The sequence below is a fragment of the Ornithodoros turicata genome, chromosome 2 (assembly GCF_037126465.1).
Source record: "Ornithodoros turicata isolate Travis chromosome 2, ASM3712646v1, whole genome shotgun sequence".
In the NCBI taxonomy this organism is placed as follows: domain Eukaryota; kingdom Metazoa; phylum Arthropoda; class Arachnida; order Ixodida; family Argasidae; genus Ornithodoros; species Ornithodoros turicata.
This window is the reverse complement of record NC_088202.1, coordinates 90623590-90640596: the sequence shown is the minus strand read 5'-3', so window position 1 is coordinate 90640596 and position 17007 is coordinate 90623590. Positions and strand designations below refer to the sequence as shown.

Genomic DNA, 17007 nt, shown 5'->3' with positions numbered 1-17007 from the left:
GCTGTGTGACATGCACGGTCGAGCCAGCACAACTTTTTCTGCGCGAAAACGGCCAGCTGAACGGACCTTTTTCACACGCGCGTCGTATCCTAGCGGCTGTCCAGCGAAATAGGGTCGGCGCGCGCCAAAGCACAGCCGGCGCCATATTTGCGCCATCTATTGAATATGTAGGGAACCTTCTTCGGCACCGTCGTCACAGATCACGGGTCACACAGATTCACGGGTCACAGAGCATGCGCACAAGCGTTGTGAAAAAGGTCCATTCGCTAATAGTTCGAGTCTCCCTGACCCGCGTTGCCGTGGCACAGAAGTGTTGTTAGGCGAGGGCCAGTTCGCGCACCTCTTGACGTCATATTATTATATGTAGCTTCCCCATCACACAGAAAAACGATATTTTTCCGAGCATGCAATGCGTAATTCTCGATAATACAAACTATGTTGCCAACGCGCATGCCCGTGCGCACTACACAGACGGTACTTTTTTCTCCGTATCCACAAATTTTTGTACGTAGATTAAATAATGACTTCCGGTGTCATTTTTCGCGTTCATACCTGTTTCTGGGGAAATCTTGTCAAGGAGTTCCGTCATCAATTGACCTTGCTTCGTGGTCCATACAAACGATGTGCAACTGCCACCAATTTTTGCGTATTTTTGCTTCATGTCCGGAGTTCTTCTTCTTGCAATGTAAGGGCCAAGCATACTGCGATGGACACAACCGTATTAATAGTGCAACATCGACATCATAAATTCCCAAAACCCTATAATATGTGCCCTTCCATCGTTTTGTGCGGCTTTTGCGAAGTATCTAGTTACTCAGAAAGTACATCAAATTATCAGACGTCGCACGTACCTTGTATTAACATTTTCAAAAAATCATGCCTTTTTTCACAAAGTCAGTGTTCGACACCAAACGCCTTTACTAGAGAATTTCGAAGGCTTCAATTGCATGGATGCTACAGGTGTACCTCAAGTATACAGGACATGGTGTTCGCCGTAACTATGGACATGGTTATACAGCATTATAAAATGGATAATAATGTTTTTCAATTACAATAAATGGTGAAATATTCTGGGTCAAGTAGGCCACCTGATGACCGCACTAGCAACCTTATTTGGCATTGTCCTAATTAATGTTGACTATAATGCACTTTTTAATTATGCAAAACAAAATAAATTTCGCCGCAATGACAAGATCTGTAAAAGGATCGAACCAACAGAGTCGAGGAAATTACCCACGAAACAACGGCAGAGTTGGGGGTCATTTCTGTCGCCCCGTCAGAAACGCGCTTTCTGCCTTGCCTTTAAATGCGAGGGAGAAAAGCAGCAGCTCTTGGCATAGAAATCTTACGGAGAGGCTAGAAGGAAAAGCGGGGAGGAGGATCGGAGGAGAGCAAGGAATTTGAACGGAGCTCTTCCCTCTCTCAGTGTATGCGCTCGGAGGCAGCCATATTGGATCAGCTGAGGAAACGTCGCGTATTTCTAGCCCGTGAAAGCAGCCACAGTTCCGAAACCTGTTGCAACACTTGCTCGGTTGCTCCTCTGCTTCCTTTGGTTTCGTATTTTGCCAGTGTCCGCCCCTATCCAGGCTTGTAGTCAAGGCTGGTTCAGGCAGCGGCCGAGACGGCATCCCCATGCGTCCGTGTCGTGTGTCCCCGGCGTCCGTGTCGTGTCTTTGTTTCTTCGTGCGTGTATGTATCTGTGTTTTCGTATATCTTACGGTTTCATGGGTTCTGGCTGTGTGTTACTGTTCAAAAACATTTTTGGCGTTACGTTTACTGTATGCTTACTGGATTCCTTTGTTTGCGTGCGCCGCGGCAACAGTAGCTGATTCAATATGGCGCTCCCCTCACTCGTACGTCCGAGTTTCGGGGGTTTTCTTCTAGCATACTCCATAAGATTTCTATTGCTCTCGGGCTCTCTCGCATTTAAGGGCAGGCGAGAAAGTGCGCATCTGCAGATGTGAAGTGGTGTAGAGTGACGTTGGGGAATAGGGTAATGACTATCTTTCAAACACCATATTGCAACCATTCGGAAAAGACAGGAGAAAAGTGGGAGGAAAGAGAAAGGAAAGGAGAAGGGGATGGTATATGGGGAGGGCAGGGAAGGACAGGGGGCGAGACCAGTAAGTGGTTGTAGGTTGCGTTGAACGCGAGAGACGGCGCACCGGAACGGTCTCCCACAGAGCCGTATATTAAAAGGGAGTCTGGCCATTGGGAGGAGTCACAAAAAGAGGCTCGATCTGTCAATCACAGTTTCGCTCCTCTGATTGGTTTGCTTTTTACCAAGGGGGTCACCATGACACCATACTGCCACCCAAAATGGCGACGAAGACAAACGCAGTGAAGCGGGGACTTCGTGACAAAAAATTTTCACAGACTAACCTGATTTTACGCTGCAAATGTACATCCTAATATAAGTTTCTCGGAAATCAGTTTCAACTTATGCTCATCCATCGATATCTAACTGGAAATAATACGTTTTGTCGCCGGTGTTAGGCCTAGTGAACACGGCGATCACAACGAAATCACAACAAAAACGGCGCTGTGCTGTACAATCTTATATTTAATTGTTGGATTTCATGGATATAAACATTCTTGCCTCTTATATTCCAACTATTCATGTAGATTTGTTTAAAAATCATACCAACAACAGAATGTGTCCGGCAGGTAGTTCTGCCGGCAGCGGTACAACGACGGAAGAAGACGACAATTCTTGACGTGCCTTACGCTCCCTAGGTGGCGCTCATCAAATTTGCACCAACAATCCACTACTTTTGCAGATTGCGAGAGGTATCCATTTCAATCCCATCCAATCCACTTGCCACCCAAAATGGCGCTGCCCATGTTGGATAAGGGGGCAAATAGTGAGGATAGGCTGATTGATAGCGCCCCATATTTCAAGACTTCATTGGTCGGAAAGCTGCAAAAGTGGGTGGAGCTTCAGGTATAGGCATGACCCATTAATGGCCAGACTCCCTTTTAATATACGGCTCTGGTCTCCCAGAAGGGATGACGTCGGGGGTCACCTCCTTATATCTTTTGTTATATTGGCTATCTTTCAGAATTAAAGAGTTCATTGGTCAAAATGGACGAGGACACCGCCCCAGGAGGTTGCTAATGGGGCCACTTGACCTACAACATATCGCCAATTATTGTAATGGAAAAACCAAAGACATTTCCCTATTTTATAAAATCCTGCTCATAGGTAGCGCGAGTACCCTTTTTCTTCACCACATCACCATCACCATCATTTTATACATTGACATTCAAACACGAACCTGCGCACAAATGTGGACAATTAAGACAACCTACCTTTGAAACGGAAGCGATATTATATCTTCGTCTAGAAAGAGTCTCGTCAAGAACGGCTCAGTCTCCTCTAGATTCCTTGGTCCACCCATGTTGAGCATCAAGATGGCCGTCTTTACTGGCGTCGCACTACATACGTAACACACGAAATCACGTTCAATTTCATGTTCATTTTATGTCGCGGTATGTTCGTACGTTTGCGAGCCTTAGTGCATCGTACGCTATCGTCTTTGCGTGCGTAAGGGATAGCGTTGGTGATTCAGCGCACACGCAAAACGTAGAGAGAGCTTCGTGCAGTGCGCAGAACCACCGCACTATCGCCTTTGCGTACGTAAGGAATAGCGTGGTGGTTCTGCGCACCGCGGGAAGCTCTCTTTGTTTTGCGCGTGCGCAGGACCACCAACGCTATCCCTTACGTACGCCATCGCCTTTGAGTACGTAAGGGACAGCGTTGCTGGTTCTGCGCACGCGCAAAACAATAAGAGAGCTCCGCGCATTGTGCAGAACCACCACGCTATTTCTTAAGTACGCAAAGGCGATAGCGTGCGCAAGGAATAGCGTTGGTGGTTCTGCACATGTGCAAAGCATAAAGCGAGCTTCGCTCAGTGCGCAGAAGCACAATGCTATTCCTTACGTACGCTATCGCCTTAGCGTACGATGCACTAAAACTCACTATCTCATTGTGAACACTTTGTCATAAGGAGCACACGAGCAAGCTGACGATGTTCCCGTACGAAATACATCCCGAAATTCCTCCTGTATTCAAGGGATCCGATGACAAGCGGGGTTACAGTCAACGTAAACCACACAGCGAGCAGCTATTGCGTGGTCGACATATCCCATGACAGCAAAAATGGCCACATATCACCACGTAATGTTTTTGCTAATGTTTTGTAAAAAAAAAATTGCTTCAGAGATGGTCGATGTTACGTTTGTAACGTCGTTCGCAACGTAACTTTGACCCTCTCTGAAGCAAAAAAATTTTTTTTTGATGTGCTGTTTTGAGTCGTCATGAATAACGTTTGTGAGTAGAATGAATGATGTCACGAGTTGGAATATATGGGAAGCGCGCTGTCGAATTTACGCATACTCCGAAGACACTGTTGACCTCTGGAGGGTGTCATGACGGCACAGTGGGTGATGCGCGACGAGGAGATCAAGGGACAACCGCCTATCCTCGTCGTTCGTCCTGCAGAAGTGCCGAGCATGCGCGCAAGGTAACTTCACCTTCCCTTGCCACGCCCTGCCAGGATCATTTTATTTTGTCCACCCGAAACCGAAAGTGAAAGTAACAAGATTTGCGCTCGACGCACAAAGGCTCAGTCTTACAGACACCCCTCAGAAAAAGACTGTTGGGGGCGTTGCCCTAATTCACAATACGATGTACTCGCTATGCAAAGAAAGGGCATTTCGAGACGAACACACTGTGTCGACTTCATTCCTCGCGAACAGGTACTTAAGTTCGAAGTGGTAAGTCCGTTGGTAAAACATCGGATTCTCAGCTATTTCTATCGCTGACTGGTTGTCGCATGGTTGGTTCCGCCATGAAGGTTTTGAACCATTTGCCTTCCTTGAGGGCCTCCACAAGAGCCATGTATACTCAGCCTCGCAAGTTGACAGAGCGACGAGCTGTTGCGTTGTGAACCACCAGCTCACCGCTCCCTGTGACAAGGTATGGACATAAGCGCTTCTGGATCTTCCTGTGCAGTTTTCGTCGAACAACAACAACAACAATAAATGAAGAAGTGATGATGACATGGGATGTTTCCCCGTGGTAGCCACAGGACACTACCCCATTTCACAGTGGTTAATATGAGAGGATGAATTATGGTGAGAATGAAGGCAACGACAGGTCGGAGTTCTGTTTAGAGCTCTTCAAGGAGTCCAGTGGCCTGCATGAAAACAAAAAGGGAGCGAAGAGCCCGGCACTGATGTTCAGGGGAGCTCCATGGGCCAAGTACTTTGGACAAGCTGAATGGTCTATGGTCGAGGAGTTCAAGTTGGCGTCGAAGTACCCGGCGTTCACACGTGTACCGCTCACAGTCCTCGATGATATGGGGGATCGTAGCTGGGGTGCGGCAAGCTAGGCACAGCGCCGTGTTACTGTAACCCAGCTTAGCACGGAACGCAGGGGTGAAGGCGACGTTGAGTCGTAGACGCCGCAGGAGTGTCGTAAAGCTGCGAGGGAAGCCACCTGGCATCCTAAATGATAATGACGGGTCCACTGCATGGAGGAGCGACCATTGAGTGATGTCATGCAGCCATTGCTGGCGGGCCAAGGGTGACACCAACGCAGACAAGTAGGAGCGCCTATCCCCGTTGGAGAGGATAATGGGCAGGGCTCTGGAGATACGGTGGGCCGCAGCAGCCGCCAAATCTGCCTCTTCGTTGCCCTGAATGCCGGTGTGGCCGGGGACCCACTGTAGGGTCACCCGGTGTCCCTGTTCGCCGAGAACCCTGAGCGCCGTCAGGATACTAACAACCACCGGGGCCAACGAGCCGCGGATGCCCATGGTTCCTACACATTGCAGGGCTGATTTTGAGTCGGTGTATATCACCCAGGAACGGGGAGGGTACTTTGAGACAGACTTTAGAGATTACAAGATGGCATACAGCTCCGCAGAGGTCGACGAAGTGCGATGTGACAGGCGGAACCCACATGATAGTGACTCCTCCGGTATGACAAAGGCAGCGGAGGAGCCATCCGACGTAGACGAACCATCTGTGAACACAGCCGTGCGGCCTCTGTAGTTTGTATCCATCATTTCCAAAGTAGACTGCTTGAGAACCGAAACGGGGATCTGGCTCTTCGGCCCCAGGAGGCCAGGGATGTGTGTCGAGAGGGATGGGCTCGGCAGTGTCCATGGTGCTTCCGCCGCTTTTCGTCGAAGCTCGCGCCTGTGTACCCTGAAATTGGTTCCTGACATGCAACGTAAGTTATTCCTGCGTCACGGGTTCCCTTTAGGTAACGAAGTATTCGTTTGGCCATCCGCCAGTGATTTTGCGTGTGGCTTGAATTAAACTGGCTCAAGTAGCTGGTGGCAAATGCAATGTCCGGTCGGGTACCTTGAACTAAGTACATCAAGCTGCCTACGAGAGTCTGGAACAGTACATTAGGGCTACTTTCGACAACTTCAGGTTCTGCGTTTTCATTCTTCAGACATGCATCCATTGGCGTTTTGACGGGCTTACAGTCTTCCATATTAAAACGTTTTCAAATCTCGTCTGTCTGGCTAATGGTCAGCGTACCCGCTCTTTATCATGCTGTACTTGAATCCCTAAGATGTAAGTGGGCTCTCCCAGGTCCTTCAGTTTCACTTCTCTTGCTAGGTTCCTAATGCGAGGTCTGTAGGAGAGTCTGGGAGGTAGCCATCATGAGCTTGTCATCGACATACATACTAAGTATCACTCTTTCACGTCGTGCTTTGGATCGTACGTAGACACATCTGTCGGCTTCGAGTCTTCTGTAGCCCAGTCTCCTCAGGATACCATCAAGCGTCAGGAGCGATGTTCTTCCCGACTGCTTAAATCCTAGAGTGCCTGTTTCAGAGACAAACTTTGCCGTCTGACGCAGGGTATCCCAAAGGCGGTTCCATGTAAACTGTTTCTTCGGGCGTTCCATGTAGGTATGCTGCTTTGACGTCCAGTTGACGCCATAGGACAGTCTTTTCGTGCAAAATTCCTTTTCCTCGGAGGAATTGGTCCAAGCGAGTGTTAATGAACTCGCCACCATTATCTGTTCGAATCCTCTTAACACGGTGGGCTGTTTGTGTTTCCGCTGCACGGATGTAGTCTTCTAATGCGGCGGCTGCGTCATTCTTAAACTTTAAGATGTGGACGCTTAGTCGTCTGCTGTAGTCGTCCACGATGACTAAACAATACGTGCTTCCACCGATAGAATTCACTGGAAAAGGGCCGCATAGGTCCACGTGGAGCAAGGCCAATACTTATTCCGTAGCATTTCCTTTTCGTGCTGTGAAAGGCTCCCGGGTATGCTTTCCTGTGAGGCAGTTTGTGCAGACAGTGTGGGCTTGCTAGAGGCGGAAGTCCGGCGACGATTTTGGCAGTCGACATCTTGACGAGTGTGTCCATATTCAGATGGCCCATGCGACGGTGCCAGGGTTCAGATGCGCCAGGTGCCTTGGCACGGTCAGCTCGCTCACGAGCTGGTATGACTTCTGCCTGCATTTTGTAGATGCCGACGATCTTTACACCAGAGAAAACAAAAGATTCATCCTGGAACACATTACGGCTGTCCCCGTTGAACGTCAGCGTTATTCCGCGGTCGGTGAGCTTCGACACTGAAATCAGATTGTCGGCGATTCCGGGCACGTACAGTACATCTTTGGCCGAAAGCTTGTTTACAACGTTGTCCTGGAGTCGAAAAGTGACCGTGCTTGAGTCTGCAGCCTCAATCGTTTTCCCATCAGCTAAGGTCACCTGCTTGTAGCTCTCGTCTGTAAAATTCGTGAGAACATCCAAGCAACCAGTCATGCCTTGTGGCGCCTGAGTCTATAGTCCAATCCTCTTGGGATTATCTTCTTGGGTTGCTCCAAGAGCAAATTCGCGTTCCTGCGGGTAGCTATCTCCATGCTGTCTCGACGACTTCACTATTCTCGCTCCTTGCTTTGAACCGTGGTTTGAGCCAATACCATCGCTGCGATATTGCTGCTGTGAGTGCTTTCCGCGGCGATCCTTGCGACGGGACCTGCAGTTTCGAGCGAAATGACCGGGCTTCCCGCAGTTGTAGCATTCTAAAGCCCTCGAATCCTTCGCTGGTTGCTGGTGCCCTGGCAATGTTTTGTGTTCGTTCCGCGCTCTAAATGCAACTTCAGCTTCGGCAGGTTGTTTCTTCTGACGCCGTTCTTCTTGGATAATGGCGGATTTAACCTTTTCGAGGGTGACATCCTCCAAGGCGCAAATATCAAACCCTCTAGCCACTCCGTAATACGACGGGGGTAAACCTTGGATTGCGATAGCGGACACTTCTGCATCGTCCAAGTGTTCGCCTATAAGGCTCGAAGCTGCTCACATATGGATTCGACTCGGTGCATGTACTGCGCTGCGCTCTCTTCTTTCGACCAGTGGATACCATTCAGCTCTCGTTTCAACACGATCCTCTTTTCCAATATGCGCCACTTGTTGACTTGTTCCAATTTCTTCTAGATGTCCTTTTCAGACGTCTGGCTGATCACGTAGCTCGTTTGGGCGCAATCGTTTGGACAATGTCTGGACAATTATGTTGGTTGCCTCCATGTCGTTCTTGTCCCATTGCTGTCGTTCGGTTGCGTCAACGGGAGGGTCACTTTCAAGAGTAGACGACTTTGAAGCGCCAGGTCGGGTGGCTGTTACCCTCGAGCTTCTCCAGGTGATTCAATGTTCCGGGTGTTCCTTGCGCCATCTTGACTGCTTCTCCTCGCGACTTGCCTTAGTAGTATTCGATGCAGTTTGCTGCTTGAAACCTTCTGGGCAACTAGAGACCTTCTCGGCCCATAACCTTTGTTGACCTCTGACGGCACAGTGGGTGATGCGCGACGGTTTCAGTTAAACCCGTTCGTCCTGCAGAAGTGCCGAGCACGCGCGCAAAGTAACTTCACCTTCCCTTGCCACGCCCTGCCAGGATCATTTTATTTTGTCCACTCGAAACCGAAAGTGAAAGTAACAAGATTTGCGCTCGACGCACAAAGGTTCTGCCCTACACACACCCCTCAGAAAAAGACTGTTGGGGGCGTTGCCCTAATTCACAATACGATGTACTCGCTATGCGAAGAAAGGGCATTTCGAGACGAACACAGTGATGTGGATTACTTTCGGGTATCACAACTGGGGGACGAGTTGTGAGGTTCCCAAAACGTACCATATTTTACAAATGAGGCAACTGCGATTTTTTATCTCCTCACAGGTAAACCTTAGGATCTTCAGAACTTAGGATGCAATGCTACCCACCCCAGACAATAGATGGAAAACAATTCAGCTGAATATGTCAAATAGTTATGAAGATACGTGTCGTCAAACTGCGTAGGAAGCGCAATGGTCGAAATGCCCGCATCTTAATGATAATTTATTAAAAAATAACCACCAATTATTTTCAACCACTTTCAGCGCCAATATGCCTCCTAGGTTCAAAGCTTTAACATATGTTCGAAAGAAAATATTTGGGAGGTCCACCGGACCACGCTGCCTGATCCTGCGTGAAATCACCCTCTTTTAATTTACATTAACGATGTTCCGACTGTCCTGACTTCTCCCGTAGGACTTTATGCTGACGACTGTGTTATCTATAGAGAAATCACTACTAACCACGACCTACTCTATAGAAACTATTCTATTCTATTCTATTCTTATAGAGTAGGTCGTGCTACTAACTATGATACTGACAAGCCCCACACTGACCTGAATAACCTTGCAAACATATGACGATGTGTCTCCCACACGATTAAAACAAGATGTGTCTATACCCACTAACAACTTACCCCTCGAGTCTGTAACGCACTATAAATAGTTCGGTCTGTTTATTTCCTCTAATCTGTCATGGAATACCCACACTGAACATATCACCAACAATGCCATCCGCACAATAGTCTACAACCGTCGTAAATTTTCCTGTGTGCCCTATCACGCTAAAGATCGCCTTGTTTAAACCTCTCGTTCTTCCCAAATTAGAATATGCTGCATCCGTTATACCGGGTTATATATATCCGGGTAATACCGCAAGTTGAACTTCTGCACAGGAGAGGGGAAAATGGACGGAGAAATCACGTGGGTAGCGTTCCTCCACTTACCGGTCGGCGCGGAGCAACCAACGTGCTCAATGTTGTGGTTGCGGATACTTCGTTGCTTCCTTCCCACGTGAACCGACCCGGTGGTGGTGGTGGTGGTGATAGGGCTTGCCGTTGTCGGCCTCACGTATGTGGGCAACGTCACGACTCACGTCCCTGGGGGAATGTGCGTCCTGGGCCGACTTCTAAGGGAACTGTGTCGACATATGTCTGAAAGCGTCTGAGGAAAACCCAGGAAAAACCCCAGACAGCACAGCCGGCACCGGGATTCGAACCTCCCAGTCTCGACGTGACATGGCCAGCACGCTAACCACTGAGCCACGGGAGCTGGTCGTGAACCGACCCACGTGGACTCTTAGCATCCAGTTTGTTGTGCTGGGGGGCGGCTAATCATGTGCCGCGTTAGATTACGTCAGAGATTGAGGGAAAGGAGGGAACAGAGGAGCTGCGCGGAAGCGTGACCTACATGCTGAGCGTATTGGAGTCAACAACAACAATAAATGAAGAAGTGATGATGACATGGGATGTTGTATTGGAGTCAGTACAGAACAAAGTCATTCGTTTTATCCTAGGTAACTACAACCGTACAGCCAGTGTGTCCTTTATGAAAGTAACCCTAGGTTTACCTCACTTGTCATTGCGTCGTAAAGCCAATCGCCTCGTTTTTTTTTTCACAAACTATTTTACTATAATGAATCACTAAAACAGTCCCTCATCAGAAGGTTGGAATTCATCTGTGCTCAACTGAGCCATGTCACTCCTCATTTATACCACGGACATCACTTGAATGGAATCACTTGCCCGGGTACCTCTATATCCGACATTAAATGTTTCAAGAAGTGTTTGTTAGGTTATTTCAGTCTGTGACCAACGTCCGCATCTCTCTCATTGTTTTCCTTTCGGTTCTCGACCCTGTCTCCTTTGTTGTTCATGCTTGTGCCTTGTAACCAACCATCATACTATGCTTACAGCCCAGGATGTTGTGTTCTTGACTGATACTGTTTGGTTATGTGGTATGTTGATTATGTTGGATGATGTTTAGATATTATGAGTAGTAACAGGTCTGGGCCAGATAGCCCATAGCAACGGCCCCCCCAGGCCCCTAGCAACGGCCAAGCGCGTCTGCGCCGACTTTTTTCGCGATTTTTTCCCGTGCACGACAGGCGGCTGCGAATGTAGTTTAATATAAGAATAAGTCATCTTTCAGGTCGTTGGTGCGGGGCTCCGTAAGTGAACAATTGGTAAGCAATGTGATGAATGTTGATTTTATGGTTTCCTTCAGAATCTAAGGACTGGATATAGCGAATAAATTATATATATTCTTTACACGTACTGTCCTGTGTTGTTTCTTCTATTTCAGAACGTGAAGGTTTTTCGGCTGGGTTTTTCTCCTTCACCTGAATGGCATCAGAACTGGCAGCACTATTGTCATTACAATTGAGAATAGAATTGGCATTAATAAATATATTTTCACTTGTACTTTTGTGTATGCCTATCCTTTGCATGTCTATACTTGCATGTAAACCGCCCACCGCACATCTGCTGTAGCGGACAAACGTTTGTGAGGGAAGTCGACCCAGGTTAAAACATGGCGAAAGAAGTCGGCCCAGGATGAAAAATACGCTACGATAAGCGCACGCGCAGCCCTCCACCCGGGCGCCGCCTGTCGCGCACGGGAAAAAATCGCGAAAAAAGTCGGCGCAGACGCGCTTGGCCGTTGCTAGGGGCCTGGGGGGCCGTTGCTATGGGCTATCTGCCCCAGATCTATTACTACTATTATGGTTTGTACTGCAATCGTGATACCCACTTATCTTATCCTACCTATTGTTGCCCTACTTGCCCCTTTGGGTCTTGAGGGTATGTAAATAAATAAATAAGTAAATTTGACGTCTCTACCGACGATTACGTATGGATGACTGCACATGTGCCTTGCTACCAACTTACTGCGGTCACAATTGGGCTGGAACTGGAAAACTTCGGATCAATAAGCGGGCACATTAATTACCGACCAGGAGAAACGAACAAAAAAAGAAGCAACGATAATTTTTACGTGCCTATTTTACGTGTCTATAGCGCCTATTTACGTGCTACGCACACTTTTTGAATTTCTGTTGTTTTGTTAGACTCCATCTTGCTGTGTGGGCACGGTAACAGTGCACAGACAGCGTCAATGGCTCTGATATAGATGCATTCTCTGGAAGCGGTGGTGGTAGTGGAGCTGCTTGCCGTAGTCGGCCACGTTCTTGCGGGCAGTATCAAGATTATCGCAGGCGGGGGGGGGGAGGGATCGTGCGTCCTGGGCCCACTTCACAGGGAACTGGGTCGACATTTCAGCCATCGGGCATACCATGCTGAATATGCCGGCTCTCGTCCGATCATTCTCTCGAATTAGTACTGCGTTGGAGACACGCTAAGCAAATCATGCATCGTTTTCCACCTCTCAAGGCTGTGCCTTTTAAAAGTAACATGCACGTGGAAAGTGGGTAAAGTGTCCTGCAGAATGTACGACGAACCTACAACGTTGTAGCAGATGAGGCAATGAAACATAGAAGGACAAACACAACACATGCCTCGCAACGCCCAGTTGCATACTTCGATGGATTCATGGCAGTTGAAGAAAAGGCACCAGCAGCGGACTTCGAACCCGCACCCTTTGATCGCCGGCCAGATGCGGTGGTAGCATCTCTCATCGGCAACCAGAGGGTGTAGGTTCGAATCAAACTCCTGGTGTCTTCTCGTCAACTGACATCAATACATTGAACGACCCTACAATTCACGGAAGGAGGACAGAGGACTTACAATCTCATCAGAGTAGTAACCAATGCCCCATGATGTCTCCCTCGACACACAAAAAATTTCTGCTCCAAATAAAGCACATTAATAATATTTTTGTAAAAAAATTTTAAAACCATAAGAACCTTACGATCTCCTCAGAGCACTTCAACAGAGAGACGTTCCAACAACACTGTGCATCGTCGCTGGGAGTTTCGATTTCGGTATGACATTTTCCCGCGTTTCCTGAGTTCAAAGGCCGCGCGCGCGCGAACCGCAAGTTTGCTCCGATCTACCGCACATAAACTAGGCTCAACTTCATAGTCAGCACGTACACTTGGCATTTTCTAGGGGTCTCCTCCATGTCTATTTGTTTGCGGAAATATTACTGGCATTTGGCCTTCTCCTGCCAATCCTTGCACACCCAAGGGTCTGCTTGTAACTGACGCTCTATGACTTATATCGCCATTTACACCATTTCACCCACACTTTGCACCCACTTGTCAAGGCATTCCGCAGACCTGTGTACTTTGAGCGGTGTGTAATACCCACATCTCACCTGACTACATACGATATATTCTTTTTGAACATCATCGGAAATTCTAGGTGGCATACAACTTCCTCATCACTCGAACCGGCCAAGATCGTTACGTACCTGCTTGAGTATGTCGCAGTCCTTGAAAAACACACTGTGCATGCTGCTGCCAAGGCGCGCTGCGTTACTGTCATAAACAGAAACGCGTGAAAGGAACACCAAGCAGGCAGTTAACATATAGAGAACTCACCGGCGCTGAAGTGCTTGTGCGAATGGAAACGGAAACACGCAGACATCTTTTAGATGTGGGATAGCCGAGGTTAAGCTGTACAGCTGTATTTCTCAAAGTATTCAAGTATTTCTGAAATATAATAACGCGCTTGTGCCTCAAGATGTGAGAAAGAGCAGGCTTATCGCTGCTGTCTGGCAGAGTGACACGCCTATTTTTGCAAACTTCGCCAGGCTGATTACAGTCGTCTGCTCCTTTGTGGCCAAGGGCGGCGCTCGTTTCATGACCCAAAGCAATTTCTAACGATGCCGATAGATGGGGATCGTGCAGCAAAAGTCCGTCGAGCGCGATTTTTGAATTTCCATGCGCGGCCATTGCTCGCCTACAGGGCCCAGGGTCTGGAAGGGTTACAAATAGGAATGTCGTCTGCTACCCCGAAGTAGAGCCCTGCGCGGATGGGATTTTTGGCATCCGCATCCGACCCACATCCGCGCACACGTTATCCGCATCCGATCCGCATCCGCACCATACACAACAGTTTACATCCGCATCCGATCCGCTGAGCAAAACGCACCACCGCATCCGGTCCGCAAAATCCGCTCGTTTCGAAAGACGCGTAAAGACCGCCGGAAGCATGTTGGTATAATTTCGGATGCCTCCATGCTGTCACGGAATGACTCAGTCATGACGACAAGCAAAGGCAAACCTTTCAACAAACGCCATATGGAGAGACTTCTGGAACGCGTGGAACGCTACCTCGTCGGTGCTCGCGCGGTTCGAGACGCCAGAATGCCTCCTCTCTCGTCTTGCCGCCGTGCATGGTCAAAGGTGAACCCGAACATGCGCTCGCTGTCGGCGCGCAATACAAATAAATTGCTGGTGGAAAAATGACAGCACGCGGTATATCCGCATCCGATCCGGACCGATCCGCTGCCTTCGTATCCGCATCCGATCCGCATCCGACCTCGCGCCATCCGCATCCGATCCGCACACCGCAGAAAGTGCTAAATCTTCATCCGAATCCGCAAGTATCTTGCGGATATCCGCGGATATCCGCTTCCATCCGCGGATGGTGCAGGGCTCTACCCCGAAGATCCGCTTCTTGGCGAGAGATGCTGGACTTCTTGGCGAGAAACAATGGTGGAATCATTACAGTGCTGGACAAAGCCTGCGACAGCGTGAACTATTGCTGCGACGTATATTTTATAATGAAATTATAAAAAATGAATCAATTATTGTGTACATTTTTGGCATCCATTTGAGGAATAACATGAGCTTGAAGCCGTGCCCTTCAGGGCAGGCTATACCCGAAAGGTCACTTATTAAATAGCTACACCGACTTCGCGCTTCATTCTTTCGTTATTTTTCTTGACAACGTCTCCACAAGCGGGACTGTGTATTATTTTTCCTCAGGTACTACGGACTGAAGCATCGTAGATGACCGACATTGAGTGCGGCAGACATCTAGCTTTTTCTTTTTTCTTCCTTTGGTTCGACAGATTTTTAATTGCCGCTACGAAGTGGTACACCTGCGCTGACTCGTGATGAAATAACGTGAGAATTTAATACCTCCCCCATGCAGACGGCAGCCCAATGCTGTTGACGCCACGGATCATACCATATAGTATTTTTCTTTTTTCCAGCATAACGAGGTAAAGGCCAGCGCCGTGATCACAAAAGTGTTGGTATTAGAGTTTGCGTTACCTGGAAGGGCATAATTTGTTATGGTAATTATTATCCTTCCAGCGAGGGTATGTGCCTGCCGTATAGTCGCATCTTGTAACATTTTGTCTGACCCCTGTGCATAGTACAGTGATAGACAAAAGTTTACGGAACAGGCTCCGGCGCATTCCTTCCTCAGACGGACAAGCTAGCAGCGAATGGTACCGTACAGACTTACAAACAGGTGACCGGATTACCTAGGCAAACGTCTGTAAGTCGGTCCCATTCGCTGCTACCGTGTCACCATGAGAAAGGAATGCGTTGGAGCATGTTCCTTAAACTTTTGACCAACACTGTACTAGCGGTATAACGAATGTTGACTTGTCTGTTTGATCATGAGGTTACGGGAGAGGCTTGACCGCCTTCGTGCGGCGGCTCTGGGCTGTTAGTCGAACAAAATCAACGCCCCCTTTTCAAAAAATTTTTATTCCGTGGTCAATGACCCAACGCTGTGCGAAAAACAAAACTTGCTTAGAGGTTCTGTTGCTACAAACCTAACTTTATCCTTTGGGGAAAATAATATATAAGCCGCTTTATGAAACAGGGAGCATGTCGTGTGATTAGGCCTCTTTCCTGGGCACGTGCGCAATAGATATGCCCCCTCTTGCGGGTGCAAAAAGGCTATGCGCACCATGGAATTTTCATATAGGCACGCCCTTGAATGTGTGTCTGTTTCGCAAAGGGTGTCACTGCTGTCCTCGTAAGTTTAGTATACCTATGGCTTCCCCATGAAAAGGTGTTGGGTAGTTTTATTCCAATACAATGACGCATCTGCTGCCATGTTTGTGAGTCACTTGCCCTCCTGATCTAGGTACACCGATTGTGATGTCGTTACGACGATGCCGCCATAAGAAGTCCCTCTAGATTCTAGAAACCAAATTCTGCTCGTCCCAGCAGCGTAGCCAGAAAAACATTTCGGGAGGGTTCTACGGGAACGTTACATGGGGGTAGAGGGTTTCACCCTCGCTTTCCCTTTCCTAAATCATCTACCAATTGTATGATTTCGGGGGGCGGGGGTTGAACCGCCGGAAACCTCCCTGTGGCTACGCCGCTGGCCCGTCCGTTACAAATAGCACACCAAATGTTTTAGTCGCCTGGCTCCTATCGTCTGCAAAACAAACACCGGAGCCTCATCTTGCTTGCGTGCGGTATGGTATAGTTGCTCACGAACACGCCGAAGGAGAAGCACGACTACTTTCCGTCTTTTCTTCCGGGGTTTTACCGTCATGTACGATTTGGTGATGGTGATGTGGTAAAAAAACAACAACAACAAAAAAAAAAAAAACGGTATGTGAGTCGCGACGTAGTCGAACTGGCTACCCCATGAACGACTTCTTTCCTTCTCCCAGATAGGTTGATGCTTTGTCATGAAATATAAATACTATTGCAGCGAAGGAGAACTACTGCATCTTCTGTTTCTTCCGAGAGAGAGAGAGAGAAATACATGATGACGATTATATGGGGATGACTTCCGCTCATTGAGCAGAATGCTACCCCATTGCTATTGGGGAAAAATGAGAGGATGGTGATGAGGCTGATGCTGACGACGCTGACAGGGTTTTAGAGAGTGTCGATCAGGCCGGTAGTTTGCAGAAATGTGATGAAGGGTCGCAAGACGGACATCTGCTTTCGTGTGTCCCATGGTCGCAAAATGAGTCTGA

The 17007-nt window shown here is 48.3% G+C and overlaps 1 protein-coding gene across 1 annotated transcript in view; it reads right to left on the bottom strand.

Annotated features, from left to right (window-relative positions):
* Window positions 1-13876, bottom strand: part of LOC135385763 (ferrochelatase, mitochondrial-like) — a 37284-nt gene extending 23408 nt beyond the window's left edge. The window contains exons 1-4 of the mRNA XM_064615264.1: window positions 13646-13876; window positions 13516-13582; window positions 3313-3438; window positions 553-701 (exon numbers count right to left, since the gene is read on the bottom strand). Coding sequence (XP_064471334.1) covers window positions 553-701; window positions 3313-3438; window positions 13516-13582; window positions 13646-13691 — 388 coding nt within the window. The 5' untranslated portion in view covers window positions 13692-13876. The remainder of the gene's footprint in view (window positions 1-552; window positions 702-3312; window positions 3439-13515; window positions 13583-13645) is intronic.
* Window positions 13877-17007: the final 3131 nt, after the last annotated feature.